General features: G+C 39.3%; 1 protein-coding gene across 2 annotated transcripts in view; it reads left to right on the top strand.

Moving 5' to 3' along the window:
- GNPAT (glyceronephosphate O-acyltransferase) overlaps positions 1 to 25771 on the top strand; it is a 203588-nt gene that overhangs the window by 11242 nt on the left and 166575 nt on the right. For both annotated transcript variants that reach the window (XM_053710828.1, XM_053710827.1), the window contains exons 3-5: positions 6818 to 6994; positions 15374 to 15503; positions 15598 to 15725. In XM_053710828.1, coding sequence (XP_053566803.1) covers positions 6818 to 6994; positions 15374 to 15503; positions 15598 to 15725 — 435 coding nt within the window. The remainder of the gene's footprint in view (positions 1 to 6817; positions 6995 to 15373; positions 15504 to 15597; positions 15726 to 25771) is intronic.

Here is a 25771-nt window from a genome sequence, read left to right as displayed (position 1 = left end):
GAAAGCCACTTACTTATATTCCCCCCTAGGGACATCTGCAGTCTGAAACTTAGGGTATGTAATCATTATGGAACCTCCCACACAATCTCCTTCTCTCTGAGAAACGGCTCAAATACATAGCAGATGCAGTTAACCCCACTGCTGCCAAAAAGGCTAAAACTGCAGTCCCCTCTGCTAGCTAGCTGCTGGGTTAACTGCATCTACAATGTATTTGATATCAGCAAGGCACATCATTTCTGAAAGGAGCAGCCCCCACCCCTACTGCTATATGCCTGTATTGGATTCCTGCACAGGAGCAGGGCTTATTATCAGTCAAGATAAAAAAAAAATAAAAAAAGAAAATAATATAAATATATATATATATATACACACACACACATATTTGTGTGTGTGTATATGTGTGTATATATATATATATATATATATATATATATATATATATACACACACACATATGTGGTTTTCATTTTTATGGTTGGACATTGAGAAACATGTACATTAAGATTCTGTATTCTTAAATAATTTTTTTTTTTTAAAGTTAAGGTGTTACAGTCATTTATAAGAAAATCACGATTTTTTTTGTCCCATATCGCCCAGCCCTAGTACAGATCCTACAGTGTCATGTAAGAGGTCCTCTTAATGTTGTGAACAAAACAACTCTTGAACACTAAATATCTTGGATCACCCTAATTGCACCCACTAGTTAAGAAAGACTGGCTTTTTACTTGACAGAACAACCAGAGTCTTGAACACTACATTTTTAGGTCTGTATAGTGCTTCTCTTTCTGACACTCATCATATTTTCTTTTGTTTTGGACTCCTGACAAGATGGGCAAAAAATCTTTAAAGGGACACTCAAGTCAAAATAAACTTTTTTATGATTCAGAAAGAGCATGCAGTTTTAAACACTTTCCAATTTACTTCCATTATCAAATTATGCACAGTATTTTTATATACACACTTTCTGGGGAACAAGATCCTACTGAGCATGTGCACAAGCTCACAGGGTATACATATACTAGTCTGTGATTGGCTGATGTCTGTCACATGATACAGGGAGCTGGAAAATGGTAGAAAAAATAAATTTATCAGAAAACAATCTACTGCTTATTTGAAATTCAGAGTAAGTTCTATTGCCTTATCTTTTCATTGTGCACTTGTTAATGATACAATTCTTTAACAGGGCGTATGAATACCCAAAAACTCCCCTCGCCCACCGGGCGAGTAATTGACAAAACTTACCAGCCTGCAAGAAACTTTAGTCGCCCGTGCGTATCTGCATTTAGTGTGTATATATCTTATGTAAAAAGGCAATATAAATAGTGTTATTGTAATCCCACAAAGCATTGCAGACAGAGGTCCCAATTTGAATGCCCTGCAAGCTGCTTAATATTTGGGACTTAATAAAAGGCTTTAACTTTAGAAAATAGGGATAAAAAAAACAGGGATATTATCTTTGTAATACTGTATGTACGTCTTGATTTTTTCCCCCTAAGGAAAACAAAGATATAATTGAGCTTTTTTTTTTTTTTTTTTTTTACTTCAGCATATGTGGGTTTTTTTTTGATTGACTAACCCTTCAGCACTGTGAGCGGTACTGCATTTAGCTGGACAATGAACAGTGACATAACAAGTATTTTAAAAATACTTTTTTTTTCCTTTCAGCCCAGCTGCCTTTCAACTACTAGCGCGACTGCAGTGCTGCGCTAGCAGATTTGACTGGGTGCATGGAGATGGTATGTTCTCTACTAATTGGTAAAGTCAGTTTTTGGAGCATTAATAGCATCCAGAAAAATTGTGCACTGCCCTATATTGTTATGGTAGGCAGCTTGATCGTGTACATTGTGCTGAAGTACTGCAGAGGACCCTGGAGTAAGTCAGCATAATGTACATGAGCAAGCTGCCTACCATAACTATATAGTCACTTTAACCCATACTTCATTCATACACAGAGAATTAACACTCACCGCTCTAGCAGGATGTCTTCCCGCGCAGACAACTCTAGGGGTGGGAAGTAGCAACTGACAAAGAAGAGACCAAGAGCCATGGAGATAAGGGGAGGTCTTTGAATGCATTTAACAGAAAGAACCTCCCTTTCTACCCTCCTTTCTCGTGTGTGCGCATATGTGAAAGGCAATTTGACATTTTTTATTATTGCTTCTTATATCCCACTTAAAATGTCAGGTCGCCGCTCGGGCTGGTAACTTAAAAATTTTACTTGCCCGCAAGAAATTTAGGTCGCCATTGGCGACCGGACCGTTCTATTCATATTCCCTGCTTTAACATTTAGACTGTTACGCTCATTTAAATAAGGCCATTTCACTATGAATTATGTTTATAGAGAGCTTCTTTATGGTTTTGTGTTGATGCTTCTTAAGTGAAATCATTTAAAAAAAAATGTATTCCTCAGCAATGCAAAACTAGGTTTAGTTAAATTAAAAAAAAGTGAGGGAGGAGGTAATGGTGTTCTGTCTGGTACTCAGGTATTACACAATTATTTCAGCAGACAAATGATCAGTGTAATACTTCCAAAAGGATTTGGGTGAAAATAGACCTCAATGATGCATATATCTGGATGTTTAACATTTTATAAAATATCCTATTTCCTAGCCCATACTTCTTGGGAACAGAATTTCAAACGTACATCAACAAAATAATGGAGTGAAAACCAAACTAATTTGGTCTGATCTTGTCTAAGAGATGTTAGATATCTACATATCTGCATAGTATTACAGTTACATGAACCTATTATAGAATAGTTGAGGACACTTTCCCTTGGTATAGTAGTCTAACTCTAGATGGAAGATGCTTAAAGTTAAAAATGTATTTCCAAAGTCTGAGATCAAAAAACGTTATCTTGCCTTTACCCCTGTATTTGTTTAAAAACAAATAAGGCATTGTCTTGGTAGCTCTTCAGTTGGCAAGCTTGACCTTTGTTGAAAGCCAAACAGTTTATACAATGGGCAGAATCATATGTTTTGGATATTAATGCAATACCATATTGCAGATGCCAAGTAAATTATCTTCGTAAACTGATTTTGTTGGGTCCAAGCAGTCTCAACATACTAACTTTTTATTTACATATTCATTTTTGGTGAACTGGTGACAGATTTGATGTCTTCAAAGCAATTACGAGGTGGGAAGGTTTGTCATATGCTTCCCTCTTAAAAAGAATGTGCATAGTTGCCAATAGTCCAGTTTTTCCTGGGACAGTCCTGTTTTTTTGCTTCCTGTCCCTGCCTTTTAACTCTGTCCCTGTCCATGCTATTTAGTCTGTATTTAGTTTAAAATTATTGTGTGCAGTGCAGTACTCCCACAACAGAGGCCACTGTGGCTTATGATTTTACTCTATTGTCTCTTGGGTACTGTATGTAAGTTTTTTTTTTTTCTATCTTTCGTGTTCTTTATCTCTGGTCTTCTTGATGTACTGAAGTTTAGCAGTGTGTAGACAGGTGTCAGGAAAGGGGAAGCCATGAGATGGGATATTTATTACCTGGGAGGGTAGGATACAAGTGGTGATACAGCAAGGCATCTAATAGTGTTGGAACATGCCAAATGGATGTAAATCTATTTCAGGCGGTACATAGCCCATCGTACCGCATAATGCAAATCGACGTCCATAATGCTGGAAGCCCAAGCAGGCTTGTTTGTTATTATATGGTACCATATGAAACTAGATTGCTAGATTGTTGCAGACAGTGACACTATCTGTAATGATCTCCGTTGGTGGTGGTGGGAGGTGTGGGAGAAAAAGCAGAAGGCGAGTGTGCGGCCAGGCAGTGGAAGGGGGTGGGAGGTTGGGGAATGTAATTTTCCTACATTACGGAAACAAAATTTGGATGGGAAAAGGAGGGATTGGGCGCTACACTACAGAAAAACGCAACTCAGAGTGAGGGGAGGTGGGGAGGGTGAGGGGGAAACTACCACACTACAGCAAATAATATTAATAGTTAAATAAAATGTAAAAAATACTGTAAACTGGGTACAAGCAGATGTCTGCCACTACTGGGAGGGTTAGAGAGCTGCTTTGGAGGGATCAGGGAGGTGGTAGGGTTGAGAAAGGATAACTTCACTGTAGGAAAAAATAATAAGTTATTAAAAAAGGAAAAAAATCCCTAAACTGCATACTGGCAGACTGTCTGCCAATACATAAGATGGTGGTGAGGAGTGTGTGTGTGTGTGGTGGGGGGGGGGGGGGGAGAGAGCTGATTTGGAGGGATCAGGGAGATGGAAGGTTCCAGGTGTGAGGGTAACTTCTACATTACAATACCCTTACCAGCTAAAAAAATGTAACTCCACTACCAGGAATTTCAGAAGTGTGAGGTTTAGCTGCAACTAGTGGCCTTCTAATTACTAAAAAGAAATGGCAAAGCCATGCATGTCTGATATTTCTGAACAAAAAGTATCCCAGATAACCTTTTACAACCATTTTTGTGTTATGACTGCACAAGCAGTATGCAAATAATTTCAGTGATAAACCCAGTTTGTGAAAAAACTTAACTTTTTATTTTTATATGATCGCATTTTGTGGCGAAACTGTGGCATGAAATATACTGTAATGGGCTTAGATCAATACCTTGGGTTGTCTACTTTAAATAAAATAAAAAATTATATATATATATATATATATATATATATATATATATAGTTTTGTAAGGTAATTAAAAAAAACAAGGCTCTATTTCTTTTTAAATTGAGTGATTGAAAAAAAATATACAGTATTTTGGGCAACTTTTTTTCTGAAATTCCCAGTATAGAAGGGGTTAATTGTCTCCCTTAATATACTGAGTAGAGGCTTAGCACATCAGGCTTTTCTTGTGCTGGGACTGGAATTTATAGAACATACAAAAAAAATAATCCAGATTTACTTGGGCATTTCTGGGTCTATTAACCTATTGCCCACAATCATTGCAGCAGCAAAAATCAACAATGAATCTTTACCTCCTAAAATACCACCCACTTGTGAAACTTTCAATAGTGTTTTAGCAAATGTAAAACATAAAAAAACATACCCTCAACATATCTATCTAATATGTTAGAATAATTGTATTATTGCACTTGTTGCTTGCATATAACCATGTGCTTTATCCCTGCAAAGGGATTAAACACATAATTTAAGTCGGCTCCAGAACAGCAATATTTTTCATCCAGGTTGTTTAACCCTTAACGACTAGTACCATACAGGGTACGGAGATGGTCATTTAGCGCTTAACCCCTTAAGGACCATGCATTTTAGAGAAATACTAGCATAATTAATTTATTTGGAGGTATTTTTCTTTAGCTTCACTAGTTTTGTAGAAATGTTTTAGAAGAAATCTGCAGCAAAATGCCTTTTTTTTTAATTGTTATTTTATATACCCATATAGGGTATCACTAGAGAGGCCTGTTTGTCTATTTAAAAAAAGGTGTATAATGTATATGGGTGCACTTAACAAGCAGACAAGGTGAAACCGAAAGTGAGCAAAAATGCCAAGATTGCTTGTGTCATGGAAACTGGGAAAAACCTTGGTCCTTGAGGGGTTAAAAAAATAGGCAAGTCTACCCCTCTGGCTGTGAAGAAACTCTGGACATTTTCTCTCATCCAGACTAATTTTAAGGTCTGCTTGACGACTGAGTTGCACTGTTTGAAAATGTGTGTTTTTTGTGCACATGCACAATTAAAGCTCTCACTAAAAACAGTGATAGTTTTTAATAGAAGCAAATTTGCTAATGCAAGGATATTGCAAAAAATGCTTCTGTGCAAAAGTGAAATACATTGATGTGCATTTCAATTTTGTCTGGAATGTCCCTTTAAAAATTAGAACAGTACTGGTCCAGCAAAAGAGCGTTGAGGTGCACGCTGCAAGGAGTCAGTAACCAACTCCTAAACTCAATCTCAGAGAATACAAATCAGCAGCACCTCAATCTGATTCAAACATTTATTGGAGGGGCAGGTACAAAAATGGCAACGTTTTTGGGACAAACCTCTTAATCATGCATGCATAATATCCTGTCTGCCTTAAAGGGACACTTAACCCAAATTTTTTCTTTCATGATTCAGATAGAGCATGACATTTTAAGCAACTTTCTAATTTACTCCTATTATCAAATTTTCTTCATTCTCTTGCTATCTTTATTTGAAATGCAAGAATGTAAGTTTAGGTGCCGGCCCATTTTTGCTGAACAACCTGGGTTGTTCTTGCTGATTGGTGGATAAGTTCATCCACCAATAAAAAAATGCTGTCCAGAGGTCTGAACCAAAAAAAATAAATAAAGATAGCAAGAGAAGGAAGAAAAATTGATAATAGGAGTAAATTAGAAAGTTGCTTAAAATTGCATGCTCTATCTGAATCACAAAAGAATTGTTTTGGGTTCAGTGTCCCTTTAAATAACACGAAATTAGCCCATTATGCTCCATGTCTAAACATGCCCCACCTAGTGGTGAACTACATCAATTACATTTTACAAATACAAACATGGGACAATTAATAAAATACTATCATACATTCCAAGATAATCAACAAGGTGTGTGCTTTTTACTAATGCCCTACCGTGGACATCATTAATAGGACACAGACCAATCTATCTCTTTGTTCACACCCCTAGAAGTGAGAGTATCTAGTGAAAAAATCTAAAATGTTTCCCTGAAATGTTGCCATTTTTGTACCTGTCTCTCCAAAAAAAATTTGAATCAGACTGAGGTGCTGCTAATTTGTATTCTCTGCCTTTAAAAACCATATTATTACACTGAATAATGCAAAGTTATACAAGTGCCTAGAAGGCTAGAAATACTTTGTTTACTTTGTTGTAAAATGTTCTTATGTCCTATTGTCTACAGTTATCTCTGGAATCTGGTGAGCTACCTGAAGTTATTCAGGATCAAGCAGTTGAAATCCTGGATGAAATGGGTCACAATTTACAGCTTGGTGCTGTCCGCTTGTTTGCCCTGAGCTTAAGCAAGATCTTTAAAAGACTTTTCCGCAAAGTGTGTGTGAATGAGGAAGGTATCCATAAAGTAAGTGTTATTCAACATTAAGTGTTTTTTTTTTTTTACTTCATTTAAAAATATTTTTTTCTTCAATATCCTAAAGAAAATGACACATCACAACTTATTAACTCTCTATAGGCCCTGTAAATCATACAGTGTGATATTTTATTTTATCAACAATTTAAATATTAAAAGTAAAATGATTACTGTATTATGGGAACAGGGTTTGAAAATAGCTTTGCAGGGGAACAAAAAAGTAATAATAATAAAAATAAATGAATACATAAAAATATAGAGTACATACATACATACATATACACACGCACTAGTGTTCAAAAGTTTGCGATCACCTCAAAAGAAAAGCAAATATTTTTTTTTTGTCCATTAAAATAACATCAAATAATAAATACAGTGTAGACATTGTTAATGTTGTAAATGATTATCATAGCTGGAATTGGCTGATTTTTGTTGGAATATCTACATAGGTGTACAGAGGCACATTATCGGCAACCATCTGTCCTGTGTTTCAGTGGCACGTTCTTTTTGCTAATCCAAGTTAATCATTTCAAAAGGTTAATTGATTACTAGAAAATCCTTTTGAAATGATGGACTAGATTATGAGTGAAACGCTATTTATTGCTTACCTCGAGCGTTAAACCCTTAGTGACAACAGCACTTTTCAATTTTCTGACCGTTTGGGTCCAGGGCTATTTTTACGTTTCTGCGGTGTTTGTGTTTAGCTGTAATTTTCCTCTTACTCATTTACTGTACCCACACATATTATATATTGTTTGTCGTGCCATTAAATTGACTTTCTAAAGATACCATTATTTTCATCATATCTTATAATTTACTATAAAAAAACATTATAAAATATGATGAAAAAATGGAAAAAACCCCACACTTTTTCTAAATTTGACCCCCAAAATCTGTTACACATCTACAACCACCAAAAAACACCCATGCTAAATAGTTTCTAAATTGTGTCCTGAGTTTAGAGATACCCAATGTTTACACGTTCTTTGCTTTTTTTGCAAGTTATAGGGCAATAAGTACAAGTAGCACTTTGCAATTTCCAAACCATTTTCTTTCTCAAAATTAGCGATATTTACATTGGAACACTGATATCTGCCAGGAATCCCTGAATAACCCTTCACATGTGTATTTTTTTAGAAGAAGACAACCTAAGGAATTAAACTTGGGGTAGTTTTTGACAAAATAGCAATTTAAGAATACATTTACTGAGAACGTTAAGGGTTACTGCCAATAAACACCCTCAATATGTGTTCAATAACTTCTCCAGAGTACAGTGATACCACCCATGTATAGGTTTGTCGGGTTCTCAGGGGGCTAAAAGGCCTTATTTTTAGTGGGCGCATTCCAGTTTTCCAACTTGGAATTTTCTCATCTGTCATCAAGCACCCATGTCCTATTTGGGACATTTCTGAAGCAGGCCAATATAATGTATCCCCATCAAACCATTTGTCCCACAAAATTGTGTGTATGGTGTTAATTGGTTTTTAATTTTCATTTTTACACACACATTGCTTTTTGACTATGATTTAGGAGAGTCTGTTGTAAGTTATTGCAATAAAACACTCCAGGTTGTTTTCTGCCAGGCCCCCTGAGTACACCCATGCCCCCCATGCATAGGTTTGACAGGGGTTTTGGTAAAATACAGCACCAATTTTAGAACTTAGAAAAAATAGAGTAGGGAAATGTAAAAATCTGGCACAGTAAAAGTAAAAAAAAAAAAAAAAAACTAACAGTGAACATAACCACAAAGAAAACCCGGGAATTTTTTTTTTTTAATGGACCATTGTATAATACCGCTTGAAGCAGTCCCCAATGCAGAGTCCAGGGCAATCAGGACAGTAATATATGGTGTCCTTTCTCTGTCCCCTCTTGGTACAGACTCTGCATTTGTTTTGAGGTTTCTGCTTTGTGGGGATTTTAAAAATAAAATGGGTAGCCCCAACTCTCTCCCATCACCGCCTGGGGAGCAGGTGCATCTTGGTACAAAATCCCAGAAATGAGCTGAAACTGTTTAAAAAGTTTCCTTCCGGGGTTTGCTTTTTTGAACAACAAAAAAGTGTTGTGGGTTGCAATCTGCATTAAAGGGACAGTCTAGTATAAATTAAACTTTCATTATTCAGATAGGACTTTTAATTTTAATCAACTTTCCAATTTACTTTTATCATCAAATTTGCTTTTTTCTCTTGGTATTCTTAGTTTAAACTAAACATAGGTAGGCTCATATGCTAATTTCTAAGCCTTTGAGGGCTGCCTCTTATCACATACTTTTTAAATCTCTTTTCAACACATAGAGACAGAAAGTTCACGTGGGCCATATAGATAACACTGTGTTCAGGCACAGGGGGTTATTTAAGATTTAGCACAAAACAATGCTAAATTTAAGACAATAGATAATAAACAGTCACAGTCATGTGATCAGGGGGCTGGAAGAAGGTTCTTAGATACAAGGTAATCACAGAGGTTAAAAATATATTAATATAACTGTGTTGGTTATGCAAAACTGGGGAATGGGTAGTAAAGAAATGATCTATCTTTTAAAACAATAACAATTCTATGGTAGACTGTCCCTTTAAGTAAATTTCAACCTTTTTGTACCAGGCCCTTGTCTTCCGCTTAATTAGGTAGGGCTGCAGCAGCTGATCTGCCAGATCAACCCCACCCATATGTCGGTTATAAGCCTTGATGCACACTGGCTTCATTATGCTCTCATGTTCATTAGGGGTAATATCAGGTCCCAGACAATCTTACCCGTGGTTCCCATATGTTCTGGGCAACCTGGAGGGTAAAGGTGGCTATCCTTTCCCTCATACACCCGGAAGGCCTTAGTATACCCAGTCTCGCTCTCACAGAGCTTATACACCTTTACCCCATACCTGGAGCGCTTGGAAGGAATATACTGCTTGAATCCCAGCCTTCCCTTATACTTTATCAGGGATTCATCCACGCATATATTCCCTCCAGGTGTATAAGCCTCTACAAACCTGGCAGCAAAGTGGGTAATTAGGGGGCAGATTTTATACAGCCTGTCAAATTGGGGATGCTCCCTAGGGGGGGCAGAGGCTGTTGTCGCTGAAGTGCATGAAATGTAGAATCATTTCATACTTCTTTCTCAACATACACTGGGAGAAAATGGGGGTAGAGCAGATGGGGCTAATGCTCCAGTAGGAGCGAATGCAGGGTTTCTTATGATGCCCATCAGCATAGTCAATGCCCAGAATTGCGATGGGGGCCCATTGCTGATTTGCAGCACGGAACTGATGGGCATATAAATTAGTTTGGGCGACAATGTTCCCCAATACATCATCGCCCAGAAACATCCATATTGATGCCAGGATTTGCTGTGATGGGTGGGATATCTGGCCTCTGGTGATGAGGCGTTACCTACTCTTCATAGGCAATGGCAGCAACACGTCTCCTTCTGGCAGGGGGGCTAGCAGCCACAGATACATCACTATCAGTTGAGACTGTATCTAATGATGTATCTGAGCATATGGCAGGGTCAAAATTGGGGTCTGAGTCAGACATAGAGGAGTCTGACTCTGATGCAAAGATGGCATACACCTCCTCAGCACTATATATTTTCTGGGGCATTTATTTTATCTGTCACGGAAGAAAAAAAAAATTCTTAAAAAAAAAAAAAAAAAAAAATCAACACGAAATTGAAATTAACTAAATGGCTCTGAAAAGAGCCTTTGGGTATCACAATTTTTACTAAAATTAACTTAAACTAGCTAAATGGCTCTCACAAAAAAAATACTAAAAAAAAAAAATTAACCCCTAAAAAAGTGCACAGACAGCAAAAAAGTGCAACTTATCTACTGCCAGTGATTTATAGTGATCACTGGCAAGCTAGGGGTTAATGGCTCTGAAAAGAACCTTTGGGTCTCACAATTTTTAACAAATATGTTGGATAAATCTTTCTCTCCTAAACACAGATCTCTCTCTCCCACAAAAAATCAAGTGAGGAGAGGGAGGGAGATCCACACTGATCAGAGTCAATATTTACAAATATTGACATGATCAGACAAATGGGATATTTTATTATTAAAAAATAAATTATAGAGCAAGCTCATATTGAATGACCCTAGCCTGCCCCTATGATAATGCAGGCTAGGGACCCCAAAAGCCCCATGATGCACTGGGCATCTCCATCTTTAAAGCCTCATGGGGGTGGGGTGGAGGAGGGGGGCTATATGGGCCTTATAATATTAAAAAAACATTTTTTTATTGAATTTTTATAATATTTTAATACATACTGAGTGCCTCGACCCACCGAGGCACTCAGTACACAAACAGAGCATCGGAAGCCTGTCCGATCGCTTCCGATGCTCTGCTAGACTGTCGGGCTCCACGTGGATTGAACCCGGAAGTGATCACTTGTGGGGAGTGATCAATCCGGGGCCCGGCAGTCAGAAACAGAATTGCAGGATGCCTCGACATCGAGGCATCGCTGCAATACTGTTAGTGCGGCTGGAGGCCCGACAGGGTACGTCCTTGCTCTTTAACAACCATTTTTTGTAGGACATACCCTGTACGTCGTCGGTCGTTAAGGGGTTAAAGGGATATGACACCCAAATTCATTCTTTCATGATTCAGATAGAGCATGTAATTTTAAGCAACTTTCTAGTTTACTCCTTTTATCAATTTTTTTCATTCTCTTGGTATCTTTATTTGAAAAAGCAAAAATCTAAGCTTAGGAGCCGGCCCATTTTTGGTTTAGCACCTGGGTAGCGCTTGCTTATTGGTGTCTATTTATACACACATATATACACAAATACACACACAATATATGTGTGTGTATGTGTGTGTGTGTGTGTATATATATATATATATAATGTATGTTAAAGCCATTGCTTACCTTTTTTTTTTTTCTAGCACCAAACACCTCTTATTTTTGAGCCCTAATAACTTGTCAATGCAATTTTTTAAAATATTTTTTATCAGACAGTGCTATTATGAGTGTAACTGTACTTTTTAATGTATTTTTGTGCCACTTTTTGGTCTTGCATAACAGTTAACCAGAGCTCTGAAATCGCTCTAACCCAACGTGTGTTCAATTTGATTGCACTCAAGCGAACGTGTTTACTTTCAACTCAAAATATACCCCTTATCGCTTGCGCACAACAGTTAGTACTACTCGTAATCTAACCCTATGTTAGCACAGCTGAAAACTGTTGTACTGATTAAAGGAGCAATTAAACTGGCCTTCATTAGACTAGTTGAGTATCCTGAGTATGAGCAATTGGGGGTTTGATTACAGGCTCGATGGCCAGAAACAAAGAACTTTCTTCTGAAACTTGTCAGTCTATCCTTGTTCTGAGAAATGAAGGCAATTCCATTAGAGAAATTGCTAAGAAACTGAAGATCTCGTACAACACTATGTACTACTCCCTTCACTGAGCAGCTCAAACTGTTTCTAACCAGAATAGAAAGAGGTGTGTGAGTAATTGCCAAGAAACTGAAGATCTCGTATAAAGCTGTGTACTACTACTCCCTTTACAGAACAGCGCAAACTGTCTCTAACCAGTATAGAAAGAGGTGTGTAAGGCCCCGGTGCACAAATGAGCAAGAGGACAAATACATAAGAGTGTCTAGTTTGAGAAACAGACGCCTCACAGGTCCTCAACTGGCAGCTTCATTAAAAAGTACCTGCAAAACACCAGTCTCAACGTCAACAGTGAAGAGGCAACCCTGGGATGCTGGCCTTCTAGGCAAAGTTGCAAAGAAAAAGCCATATCTTAGACTGGCCAATAAAAAGAAAATATTAAGATGGGCAAAAGAATACTGACACTGGACAGAGGAAGATTGGGAAAAAAAAGTGTTATCGACAGATGAAGTTTGAGGTGTTCGGATCACAGAGAAGAACATTTGTGAGACACAGACCAAAGGAAGATGCTGGAGAAGTGCTTGATGCCATCTTTCAAGCATGGTGGAGGTAATGTGATGGTCTGGGGGTGCTTTGTTGTTAGTAAAGTAGCAGATTTATACAGGGTAAAAGGAACCTTGAAGAAGGAAGGCCATCACTCCATTTTGCAACGCCACACCATACCCTGAGGACGGCGCTTGATTTGAGCCAATTTCCTCCTACAACAGGACAATGATCCAAAGCACAGCTCCAAAATATGCAAGAACTATTTTGGGAAGAAGCAGTCAGCTGGTATTCTGTCTTTAATGGAGTGGCTAGCATAGTCACTAGATCTCAACCCTATTGAGCTGTTGTGGGAGCAGCTTGACCTTGTGGTATGTAAGAAGTGCCTATGAAGCCAATCCCGCTTGTCGGAGGTGCTTCATAACTGGTGTTTCTGGCGAGTCTGAAGACTCTCCAGAAACACGGGCCGTCAAGCTCCATTCGGAGCTTGATAGATAGGCCCCAAGGTCTGAGATATAGGGGGGAGCAGTGCAGTTGAGGGCTTTGTATGTCAGAATGAGAATTTTGTGTTTGATCCTAGAGGCAAGAGGAAGCCAGTGAAGGGATTAACAGAGAGGTGCAGCAGATGAAGAGCGACGTGTAAGGAAGATGAGTCTGGCAGAGGCATTCATTATGGATTGTAAAGGAGCTAGACGGCAGGTGGGGAGACCAGAGAGGACAGAGTTGCAATAATCAAGGCGGGAAAGAATGAGAGAGTGGATTAAAATCTTAGTTGTGTCTTGTGTAAGGAAGTGTCTAATTTTAGAGATGGTTTTTAAGGTGGAAGCGGCAGGCTTTAGCCAAGGACTGAATGTGAGGAGTGAAAGAAAGATCTCAGTCAAATGGGACCCCGAGACATCAGGCGTGCGGGGTAGGGGTAATGATGGAGTTGTCAACAGTTATAGAGAGATTGGTGGTGGAGAGTTTTGAGGAAGGTGGGAAAATAAGGAGCTCTTTTGGAGAGATTTAGCTTGAGGTAGTGAGAGGACATCCAGTTAGAGATGTGAGAAAGACAGTTAGTGACACGGGTTAGCAAGGAAGGAGATAGGTCTGGTGCAGAGAAGTAGATTTGGGTGTCGTCGGCATACAAATGATATATATACAGTATATGGTGTGTGTATATGTATATATATATATATATATATATATATACACAAGAAAAAATTTTCCGCGCTATCACACTACACACATGAAATATGTAATATTATATATCATATTAAACCACACAATGGTGTCTATAATAATAAAATATATAGCAAAATTATGGTGATGATGTAAAATACATCAGAAAAAATCAACACAAGCAACACAATATACAGTTAAATTATATTGCTAAAACATTAAATCCAAAAAGTTCAGATATCCAATTACAGTTCAAATCCAGTGAGGGGCACCAACAAACAGAATGTTTAGAAAAGACTATGCGTCTGCGCCTCCATCCATGGGTAGAACCAATAAAGAATAATAATATGGTAATATAATATGGGGTAAAGAACCCCAATAACCACACACTTACTTCCAATGGCCTCAATCAATATGAGGTAAGTAGCCGCTGTGTCAAGGCAAAGCACTGCTCCCTGTGGTCTCCAGGCTGTTTAGTTGCAAATACCAGGGGATCCAGAAGAGCTCATCAGCAATGCGATCCTGAAGTATGGTAGTTTACTTCCTCAGTATAGATCCTCACCTCAAAATATCTTCAGCTCACCAGAGTAAGTGTTCTCTGAACACTTATCCTTTAGCTACTCTGTTTACTGTACTCTGCACGGTGACAAAATCAACAGCCAGTAAGCATCATCAGTGCTGAGCTCACGATTTTCCTTTATTGTAATGCACTGGTTTTCTTCAGGCCTCCCTAACAGGCCAAATTTTAGGTCTCACCCCAAACTATATTATTTTTTCCGCAATAAATTATTTGCAAAAGTGTATGAAACCTTCAGACTTTACAATATAAAAATCACGTTGGTTTTAATATAATTTTCTTTAGAAGTTAGAATACACCAAAGCTTACATACTAGCATGGATACAACCAGCCTCAGATACTGACATAGGTATCATGCATCTGCCACATTACACCTTACTTGCCTTCACAGAAATAACTCCCCAAAATCAGTGGGGATGTGACGAGACGGGGGAGGCATTTATCGCTAATTTATACAATCTGCAACCATATTTGAGGCTACACTTGTACGTATAATTTGTATGCGTGCCTATATAAGAAAAAAATTGTCTTATAAAACACAACAGCTGTATCCAAAACTGCTATTGCATTTAAAATGATTTTCCTCACAGTTGAATGTATCAGTTGTGAGCTTTGTTTCCTAAACTTTGGGAGTTTTTCTAAGTTAGAATACTTTATTGTAGAAATAGTTTTTTTAAAGTTGCCAATAAGACCAAAGGGAATTACAAAGGTTTCCTGGTGGCCATCTTTAAATGTACATCTGCTTTTTACCCCACTTTCTTAGTTGACGCAAGCCATTCATGAACACCCAGTTGTACTGCTGCCCAGTCATCGAAGCTACATTGACTTTTTGATGCTATCTTATATACTGTACACATATGACTTGGCTCTTCCTGTCATAGCTTCTGGAATGGGTAAATATTTTTTTAATCGTTTCCTAAAGCAATAGAGCTAAAAAAACATTGCAAACTGCATAAACATTGTATAATCTATTTTGTTTCCCCGTAGATTTCATGGGTATGAAAATTGTTGGAGAACTGTTGCGAATGTCTGGCGCCTTCTTTATGCGGCGCACATTCCGAGGAAACAAGCTGTACTGGGCAGTGTTTGCTGAATATGTGAAAGCTATGCTCCGGGTTAGTGTAATAATAAATATATAATAGCTATGCAGTTTATTGATTAGATAATACACTATGCCTATGTTCTGCTGTTACCTCTGATCAGTAAATATCTTAAAATAATAGAGGTTTGGTTTTTTTAATTCCTTATGGGAATGTTATTTAAAGGGACACTGAAGCCAAGTGTTTTCTTTCGCGATTCAGATAGAGAATGACATTTTAAGCAACTTTCTAATTTACTCCTATTATCAATTTTTCTTTATTCTCTTGGTATCTTTATTTGAAATGCAAGAATGTAAGTTTAGATGCCGGCCCATTTTTGGTGAACAACCTGGGTAAATTAATCCACCAATCAAAAAGTGCTGTCCAGAGTCTGAACCAAGAAAAAAAGCTTAGATGCCTTCTTTTTCAAATAAAGATAGCAAGAGAACAAAGAAAAATTGATAATAGGAGTAAATTAGAAAGTTGCTTAAAATTGCATGCTCTATCTAAATCACGAAAGAAAAAATTTGAGTTCAGTGTCCCTTTAAAGGACCGTAAAGTCAAAATTGAACTACATGGTTCAGACAGAGCATGCAATTTTAAGAAACTTTCCAATTTGCTTCTATAATCAAATTTGCTTTGTTCTCTTGGTATCCTTTGCTGAAAAGTGAGCTTCAGAGCAGCAATGACTACTGGCACCTAGCTGAACACATTTCGTGAACTGTTGGCATAAGTCATATATGTGCAGCCACCAATCACCAGCTAGCTCCCAGGAGTGCACTGCTGGTCCTTAGCCTACTTAGGTAGGCTTGTCAACAAAGGATACCAAGAAAACAAAGTAAATTTGAGAATAGTTTAATTTTTAACTTTCACATTTCTTTTAAGGGATATTAAAGCCCATTTATTTTTTGCCATACACATGATAGAGCAGAAGTTAAACCACAGTAAAATATGTTTTCATTCCAAAAGTCTCACTTTACCATGCAAGTGCTAAGTAACTTTCATTTGTATAGGTAGCTAATTTGTTATTCGGCGTTCTTTATAGAAACATGCCGAGCAGGCAGTGGTATTCGGCTATTTTCAGTGCCATATTTACTAGTGTAAAAGAGCAACACTCACTTTTACACTAATATTCAATAGCCAGATACCACTGCATGTGACCATATTCAGCATTTGTTTCTATAAAGAATGCCTAACAACGAAATTCTGCACATGCCTACTACAGCCCTTGTTTAAAACTGCAACACATTTTCTTAGTATTATTATTGAATGGAACATAGTTTTAAAATCTAAGTGTCCTATTATTCTTTTGGCTGCATTTTGAAAACTATATCCTATAATATACTAAAGGGTTTGGTTGATAAATCTCGTCATTTCTATGAGAGCACACTATATTATGTTAAAATCTATTTTTAAGCGTATGTCGCCTGTACTGTGACCCATATATACTAGTTCATTTTATATTTATTTTTCTGCTCAAATGTTTATGGAAATTGCTGTTGATAGCTTTATATTATAGTTTTGTATAATCCCTGTTTTGGGGGCTGTGACAATACGCCCATTTATAAAATTATGATAAAAATCTATGGTATAGGTTATTAATTGGTGTCTAGCAATTAATTTTATAGACCTACAGTAAAGGAGTATGATAAGGAAGAGGAGGAAAAAAAGGGAAAAAAGAAGGAGAAGGGAAAAAAAGGATAAGGATAAGCAAATAAAGGGAAAAGGAGGGGGAAAGGAAAATCTTTGATTATAGCTAGTAAAAATACCGCTATTTCAATTGTTAGCTATAACCTACTAAGCACTATCCACGACCTATCATCTGCTATGGCTAAATTAATCCTGTTCTTGGCTTTGCAGGCCTTCTCACACTGAGTTTTTTTTTCTTTATATATATATATATATATATATATATATATATATATATATATATATATATATTTCTTCTACAAGATATGACGAGTCCACGGATTTCATCCTTACTTGTGGGATATTAACCTCCTGCTAACAGGAAGTGGCAAAGAGCACCACAGCAGAGCTGTATATATAGCTCCTCCCTTCCCTCCACCCCCAGTCATTCTCTTTACCTGTGTTAGTAATAGGAAGAGGTAAAGTGAGGTGTTAGTTTTAGATTCTTCAATCAAGAAGTTTTTTATTTCAAATGGTACCGGTGTGTACTATTTTCCTCAGGGAGATATGGAAGAAGATTTCTGCCCTGAGATTGATGATCTTAGCAGATGTAACTAAGATCCATTTTGGTTCCCACAGAGTTTCTGAAGGTAGTGCAAGAGATATATTCAGTGTGGAGAACGGTGTCATGCTACAAGCAGCATTGAGGTATGTTCAGTCTTTTATTTCTGAGGAGACTTGTTATATCAGAATTGGCTGACATTTTTCCCTGCAAGGGAAGGGGTAAGCAGTAGACCTGTATCACTGAGGGTGTTACTGAAAATCCTTATATTTCATACATATTGCTTATATCTGTATGGGGCTGGACACTTGACATTATATATTTATTGCTTAAATAAGTCAGTAGGGCTGCAGTTTATAATTATAAGAAGTTCAGGGGACCACATGGCTTATTTTCCAAACCGCTTCCCATGCGGTTAAACAAACTGTTCAGACGACGTCAATGATGGGCGGGGCCTATTTCGCGCGCTCAGACGCGCAGTTTACTCTGACTGAGAAGGCAGCAGGCATTAGCTCTGGTGGGGCCTAGAGTTGAGTTCTGTTCACTGGATCGTTGTCGAGTCATTTTTGCAGTACCCTGGGGCAGGTAGGCGCCACAGCAGAGCTGTGGCAAGGTGCAGGGGTAATTTCTTTCTATTAAAATATATTTTGTGATTACAATGCTGCTTAGAGGGTAAATTCACAATTTACGTATAGGGTGCAATAATTTTTTGGCCAATTAAATTATTATATTTGATTGTTTTAGTGTTTTCAATCGCTTTAGGCAGTTTGAGAAAAATTGTTGCGTTTTTTATTTCTTAAAGGCGCAGTACACTTTTTTTCTAAAAGTTTTTTTGAATCATTATATGAGGTGATTTACGACTAGTGTGGCTACTCAAGATATCAGCCAAATAAACTTCTGAGTAAGGAACTGGTTTCAGGAAATGTCTTCCACAGAATCAGGAGAGCAGGGATAGTCCACTTATACTCAGACAGAGGAAGGGTAAAACAAGAAACGGTGAATAATGCAGGAGTAGGTAACTTGTTATCAAGCAGTTTAAGGGTTAACACTGTGTAGTCAGTCCTTGCAGAGTTTGGTAACAGGTTATCAGGCAGTTTGAAGGTTAATACTGAATAGTGAGTACTTGCAGAGTTAGACAACAGGATATCAGGTAGTTTGAGGGTTAACACTGTGTAGTCAGTCCTTGCAGAGTTTGGCAACAGGTTATCAGGCAGTTTGAGGGTTAATACTGAATAGTCAGTACTTGCAGAGTTAGTCAACAGGATATCAGGTAGTTTGAAGGTTTACACAGATTAATCAGTACTTGCAGAGATTGGCAAAAGGTTATCATGCAGTTTGAGAGTTTACACTGAATAAACAGTACTTGCAGTGTTTGGCAACAGGATATCAAGCAGTTTGAAGGTTACACTGAATAAACAGTACTTGCAGTGTTTGGCAACAGGATATCAAGCAGTTTGAAGGTTACACTGAATAAACAGTACTTGCAGAGTTTGGCAACAGGTTAATATGCAGTTTGAGAGATTCACAGAATAAACAGTACTTGCAGTGTTTGGCAACAGGTTATCAGGAAGTTTGAGGGTTAACCCAGCATAGTCAGTCTTTGCAGAGTTTGGCAACAGAAAATCAGCAGTTAGAGTTTCCACAGCGAAGTCCTCACAGGAGCCACAAATAGGAACAAACAAACGGGCACTGAAGAAACAGGAAGCCCGGAATAAAAAGCCTGGTAGTGACATCATCAGGAAGGGGCGGCACAGACTACCTGCCAATCAATCACACAGAGAGGACTGCCGGAGCTTCCCAGCGGCCGAACGTGACACAATGTAAAAAGCATATTTCTCTTGTAAGATGTATCGAGTCCACGGATTCATCCTTTACTTGTGGGATATTCTCCTTCCCAACAGGAAGTGGCAAAGAGAGCACACAGCAGACCTGTCCATATAGCTCCCCCCCTATCTCCACCCCCCAGTCATTCTCTTTGCCGGCTCTAAGCAATCGGAAGGGTATAGTGAATGTGGTGTTAGAATTGTAGTTTTTATTTTCTACAAGCAAGAGTTTGTTATTTTAAATGGTACCGGTGTGTACTATTTACTCTCTAGCAGAAAGGGGATGAAGATTTCTGCAGGGAGGAAGATGATTTTAGCATGTTGTAACTAAAATCCACTGCTGTTCCCACACAGGACTGAGGAGTACAAGAGAACTTCAGTTGGGGGGAACGGTTTGCAGGTTAGGCTGCAATGAGGTATGTTCAGTCATTTATTTCTAGACAAGACTGTGATAATGCTAGAAAAGACTGTTAATATCCCCATGAGGGAGGGTAAGCTGTATTGAGAGACCAAGTATGGAATTTCAAGCTTACATAACAGGGCTAGTTTATGCTGCTTGACACTACTTCAGGGCAAATGGTTTTTATTGAAAATATAGTTTTTTGAGACACTTTGAAGGTTCCTTTGGGTTTCTTTCAGGGGTTATTACCCACATGGCTATTACTAAAACACTTGGGAGTGTTTCTTTAGGCCTCACAAGCACCGGAGTGAGGTGGGAGGGGCCTAATTTCGCGTCTCAGATGCGCAGTTATTTTGACTAGAAGTTCAGGCTGTTTCACGTGGAGGGTCCTGCTGCAGTTTGAGGGCCTATAAGAAGCTTTTTCCCCACAAATCTGGTTCCTAAGGGAAGGTAGGGCCACAGCAGAGCTGTGGCAAGGTGCTGAATTTTCTTTAACCATTTTTTTTACTACTGTCGATCCGGTTTGGGCATTAAGGGGTTAATCGTTTCTATTGTTAGTGGTGCAATCTTACTAATGCTTTAGGTACATACTGTAAAAATTTCGAAAAGTTTGCTGCATTTTTTTCACTGTTTTGCAAAATTGTGTGCCTTTTTTATCTCTTAAAGGCACAGTACCGTTTTTTTCAAAGTGTGTTTTTACTTGATTAAAGTGATTTCCAAGCCTGTTTATATTACTACTAGTCTGTTAAACATGTCTGACGCCAAGGAAAGTCCTTGTTCAATGTGTTTAGAAGCCATGGTGGAACTCCCTCTCAGAATGTGTCCCACTTGTACTGATATGTCTATACACTTTAAAGAACATATTGTTGCACTTAAAAATGTGGCCCAAGATGATTCTCAGAAAGAAGGTAAGGAGGTTAGCCCGTCAACCTCTCCCCAAGTGTCACAACCAGTTACGCCCGCTCAAGCGACGCCTAGCACCTCTAGTGCGTCTAACTTTTTTACCTTGCAAGACTTGGCGGCAGTTATGAATAATACCCTTTCAGTGTTCTTATCTAAACTGGCCGTGTTACCTGCAAAGCGTGATAGCTCTGTTTTAAGAACAGATAATGAGCATTCTGACGCTTTAGTAGCCGTATCCGATATACTCTCACAACACTCTGAAGTGGGGGCGAGGGATGTGCTGTCTGAGGGAGAAATTTCCGATTCAGGAAAGGTTTCTCCTCAGACAGATTCAGATACGTTGGCTTTTAAATTTAAACTAGAACACCTCCGCTTATTGCTCAGGGAGGTATTGGTTACTCTGGATGACTGCGACCCTATGGTGGTTCCAGAGAAATTGTGTAAAATGGACAAGTACCTAGAAGTTCCTGTTTACACTGATGTGTTCCCGGTCCCTAAGAGGATTGCGGATATCGTTACTAGGGAGTGGGATAAACCAGGTATTCCCTTCGTTCCCCCTCCTGTTTTTAAGAAAATGTTCCCCATATCTAACCCCATGTGGGACTCATGGCAGACGGTGCCTAAGGTGGAGGGGGCTGTTTCTTCACTTGCTAAACGCACAACTATACCAATCGAAGACAGTTGTGCTTTTAAAGACCCTATGGATAAAAAATTAGAGGGTTTACTTAAGAAAATTTTTGTTCAACAAGGTTTTCTTCTCCAACCTATTGCGTGCATTGTTCCTGTAACCACTGCAGCTGCTTTCTAGTTCGAGGCGCTGGAAGATGCGCTCCAGACGGAGACCTCATATGAGGACATTATGGACAGAATTAAGGCTCTTAAGCTGGCTAATTCTTTTATCACAGATGCTGCTTTCCAACTAGCTAAGTTAGCGGCAAAAAATTCAGGTTTCGCCATTTTAGCGCGCAGGGCGCTATGGCTAAAGTCCTGGTCGGCCGATGTGTCGTCAAAATCCAAACTATTGAACATCCCTTTCAAAGGAAAGACCCTCTTCGGGCCTGAATTGAAAGAGATTATTTCAGAAATCACTGGGGGAAAAGGCCATGCTCTCCCTCAGGACAAGTCCTTCAAGACGAACAAACAAAATAATTTTCGTTCCTTTCGGAATTTCAGGAGCGGTCTCGCTTCATCCTCCCCTGCTGCAAAGCAAGAGGGTAACACTTCACAACCCAGGTCAGCCTGGAAACCTTACCAGGGCTGGAACAAGGGTAAACAGGCCAAGAAGCCTGCAGCTGCCTCCAAGACAGCATGATGGGGTAGCCCCAGATCTGGGACCGGATCTAGTAGGGGGCAGACTCTCTCTCTTCGCTCAGGCCTGGGCAAGAGATGTACACGATCCCTGGGCCTTAGAGATTGTATCCCAGGGATATCTTCTAGAATTCAAGGACTCCCCTCCAAGGGGAAGGTTCCACATTTGTCGTCTGTCTTCAGACCAGACAAAGAAAGAGGGTGGTTCCAAAGAAAGAAGGAACTTTCAGACCAATCCTGGATCTAAAAATTCTAAACAAATTCCTCAGAGTTCCATCATTCAAGATTGAGACCATTCAGACAATCTTACCAATGATCCAGGAGGGTCAATATATGACCACCGTGGATTTAAAGGATGCGTATCTGCACATTCCTATCCACAAAGATCATCACCAGTTTCTCAGGTTCGCCTTTCTGGGCAAGCATTACCAGTTTGTGGCTCTTCCTTTTGGATTGGCCACTGCTCCCAGAATTTTCACAAAGGTGCTAGGGTCCCTCCTGGCGGTTCTAAGACCGCGGGGCATAGCAGTGGCGCCTTATCTAGACGACATCTTAATTCAGGTGTCGACTTTCCAAAGAGCCAAGTCTCACATGGAAATTGTATTGGCCTTTCTGAGGTCTCACGGGTGGAAGGTGAACATCAAAAAGAGTTCTCTCTCCCCCCTCACAAGAGTTTCCTTCCTAGGAACACTAATAGACTCGGTAGAAATGAAAAATTTTCTGACGGAGGTCAGAAAGTTAAAACTCTTAACCACTTGCTGAGCCCTTCATGCCATTCCTCGGCCATCTGTAGCTCAGTGCATGGAGACAATCGGGCTAATGGTAGCGGCAATGGACATAGTCCCTTTTGCACGGATACACCTCAGACTTGCACGGATACACCTCAGACCACTGCAACTATGCATGCTCAAACAGTGGAATGGGGATTATGCAGATTTGTCTCCTCAAATACAGCTGGACTAGGGGACCAGAGATTCTCTTCTCTGGTGGTGGTCTCAGGATCACCTGTCTCAGTGAATGTGTTTCCGCAGACCAGAGTGGATCATCGTAACGACCGACGCCAGTCTGTTGGGCTGGGGTGCAGTCTGGGACTCCCTGAAAACTCAGGGCTTATGGTCTCGGGAAGAAGCTCTTCTCCCGATAAACATTCTGGAACTGAGGGCGATATTCAACGCGCTCCAGGCATGGCCTCGGCTAGCTGCGGCCAAATTAATCAGATTTCAGTCAGACAACATCACGACTGTAGCTTACGTCAATCATCAAGGGGGAAAAAGGAGTTCCCTAGCAATGATGGAAGTAACAAAAATAATCCGGTGGGCGGAGGATCACTCTTGCCATCTCTCAGCAATTCACATCCCAGGAGTAGACAACTGAGAGGCGGATTTTCTAAGTCGTCAGACTTTTCACTTTATGAACCTTTACATTCCATAGATATTAAGCTTTAATCTTGGAAAGTTTTGTTTTTGGTAGCTATCTCTTCTGCTCGAAGAGTTTCAGAGTTATCTGCTTTACAGTGTGATTCACCTTACCTGGTTTTCCATGCAGATAAGGTAGTTTTGCGTACCAAACCCGGTTTTCTTCCTAAGGTTGTGTCTAATAAGAATATTAACCAGGAAATTGTTGTTCCTTCTCTGTGTCCTAATCCTTCTTCGAAGAAGGAACGTCTGTTACACAATCTTGATGTGGTTCGTGCTTTAAAGTTCTATTTACAAGCAACTAAGGATTTCAGACAAACAACTTCATTGTTTGTTATCTATTCTGGTAAGAGGAGAAGTCAGAAGGCGACTGCTACCTCTCCTTTTGGCTGAAAAGCATCATCCGTTTGGCCTGTGAGACTGCTGACCAGCAGTCTCCTGAAACAATTACTGCTCATTCTACCAGAGCAGTGGCTTCCACATGGGCTTTTAAAAATGAGGCTTCTGTTGAACAGATTTGCAAGGCAGCAACTTGGTCTTCGCTGCATACTTTTTCCAAATTTTCCAAATTCGATAATTTTGCTTCTTCGGAGGCTATTTTTGGGAGAAAGGTTTTACAAGCAGTGGTGCCTTTCTTTTAAGGTACCTGTCTTGTTCCCTCCCTTCATCCGTGTCCTAAAGCTTTGGTATTGGTATCCCACAAGTAAAGGATGAATCCGTGGACTCGATACATCTTACAAGAGAAAACAGAATTTATGCTTACCTGATAAATTACTTTCTCTTGTGATGTATCAAGTCCACGGCCCGCCCTGGCTATTAAGTCAGGTAGTGTTTTTGTTTAAACTACAGTCACCACTGCACCCTATGGTTTCTCCTTTTTTCTTCCTAACCTTCGGTCGAATGACTGGGGGTGGAGCTAGAGGGGGAGCTATATGGACAGCTCTGCTGTGTGCTCTCTTTGCCACTTCCTGTTGGGAAGGAGAATATCCCACAAGTAAAGGATGAATCCGTGGACTCGATACATCACAAGAGAAAGTAATTTATCAGGAAAGCATAAATTATGTTTTTAGGTAAAGAAAGTGTGCCTAAGGATGATTCTCAGTCTGAAGAGATTCAGGATATGCCATCTAATTCTCCCCAAGTGTAACAACCTTTAACGCCCACACAAGCGACGCCAAGTACTTTAAGTGCATCTAATTCTTTTACTCTGCAGGATATGTCTGCAGTTATGTCAACTACCCTTACAGAGGTATTATCTAAGTTACCAGTGTTGCAGGGTAAACGCAGTAGGTCAGGTATTAATGTGAATACTGAATCCTCTGATGCTTTGTTGGCTATTTCCGATGTACCCTCACAGGGCTCTGAGTTGGGGGTCAGGGAATTGTTGTCTGAGGGAGAACTTTCAGACCCTGGAAGTATGTTACCTCAGACAGATTCGGACGTCATGTCCTTTAAATTTAAGCTTGAACACCTCCGCCTGTTACTCCGGAAGGTTTTAGCGACTCTGGATGATTGTGACCCCATTGTAATACCACCAGAGAAATTGTGTAAAATGGACAAATATCTAGAGGTACCTACTTACACTGATGTTTTTCCGGTTCCTAAAAGAATTTCGGAAATTATAAAAAAGGAATGGTATAGACCGGGTATACCGTTCTCTGCTCCTCCTAATTTCAAGAAAATGTATCCCATATCAGACACCATTCGGGACTCCTGGCAGTCGGTCCCTAAGGTGGAGGGAGCTATTTCTACCCTGGCTAAGTGTATAACTATACCTATTGAAGACAGTTGTGCTTTTAAATACCCTATGGATAAGAAATTGGAGGGTCTTCTAAAGAAATTATTTATTCTCAGGGTTTTCTTTTACAACCAACAGCTTGCATTGTTCTAGTTACTACTGCAGCAGCTTTTTGGTTTGATGCTCTAGAAGAGTATCTGAAGGTTGAGACCCCTTTAGAGGACATTTTGGATAGAATTAAGGCTCTCAAGCTAGCTAATTCTTTTATTACAGATGCCACCTTTCAAATTGCTAAAATGGCGGA

Source organism: Bombina bombina, chromosome 4, assembly GCF_027579735.1.
Source record: "Bombina bombina isolate aBomBom1 chromosome 4, aBomBom1.pri, whole genome shotgun sequence".
NCBI lineage: Eukaryota > Metazoa > Chordata > Amphibia > Anura > Bombinatoridae > Bombina > Bombina bombina.
This window is presented reverse-complemented; position numbering and strand designations above follow the sequence as displayed.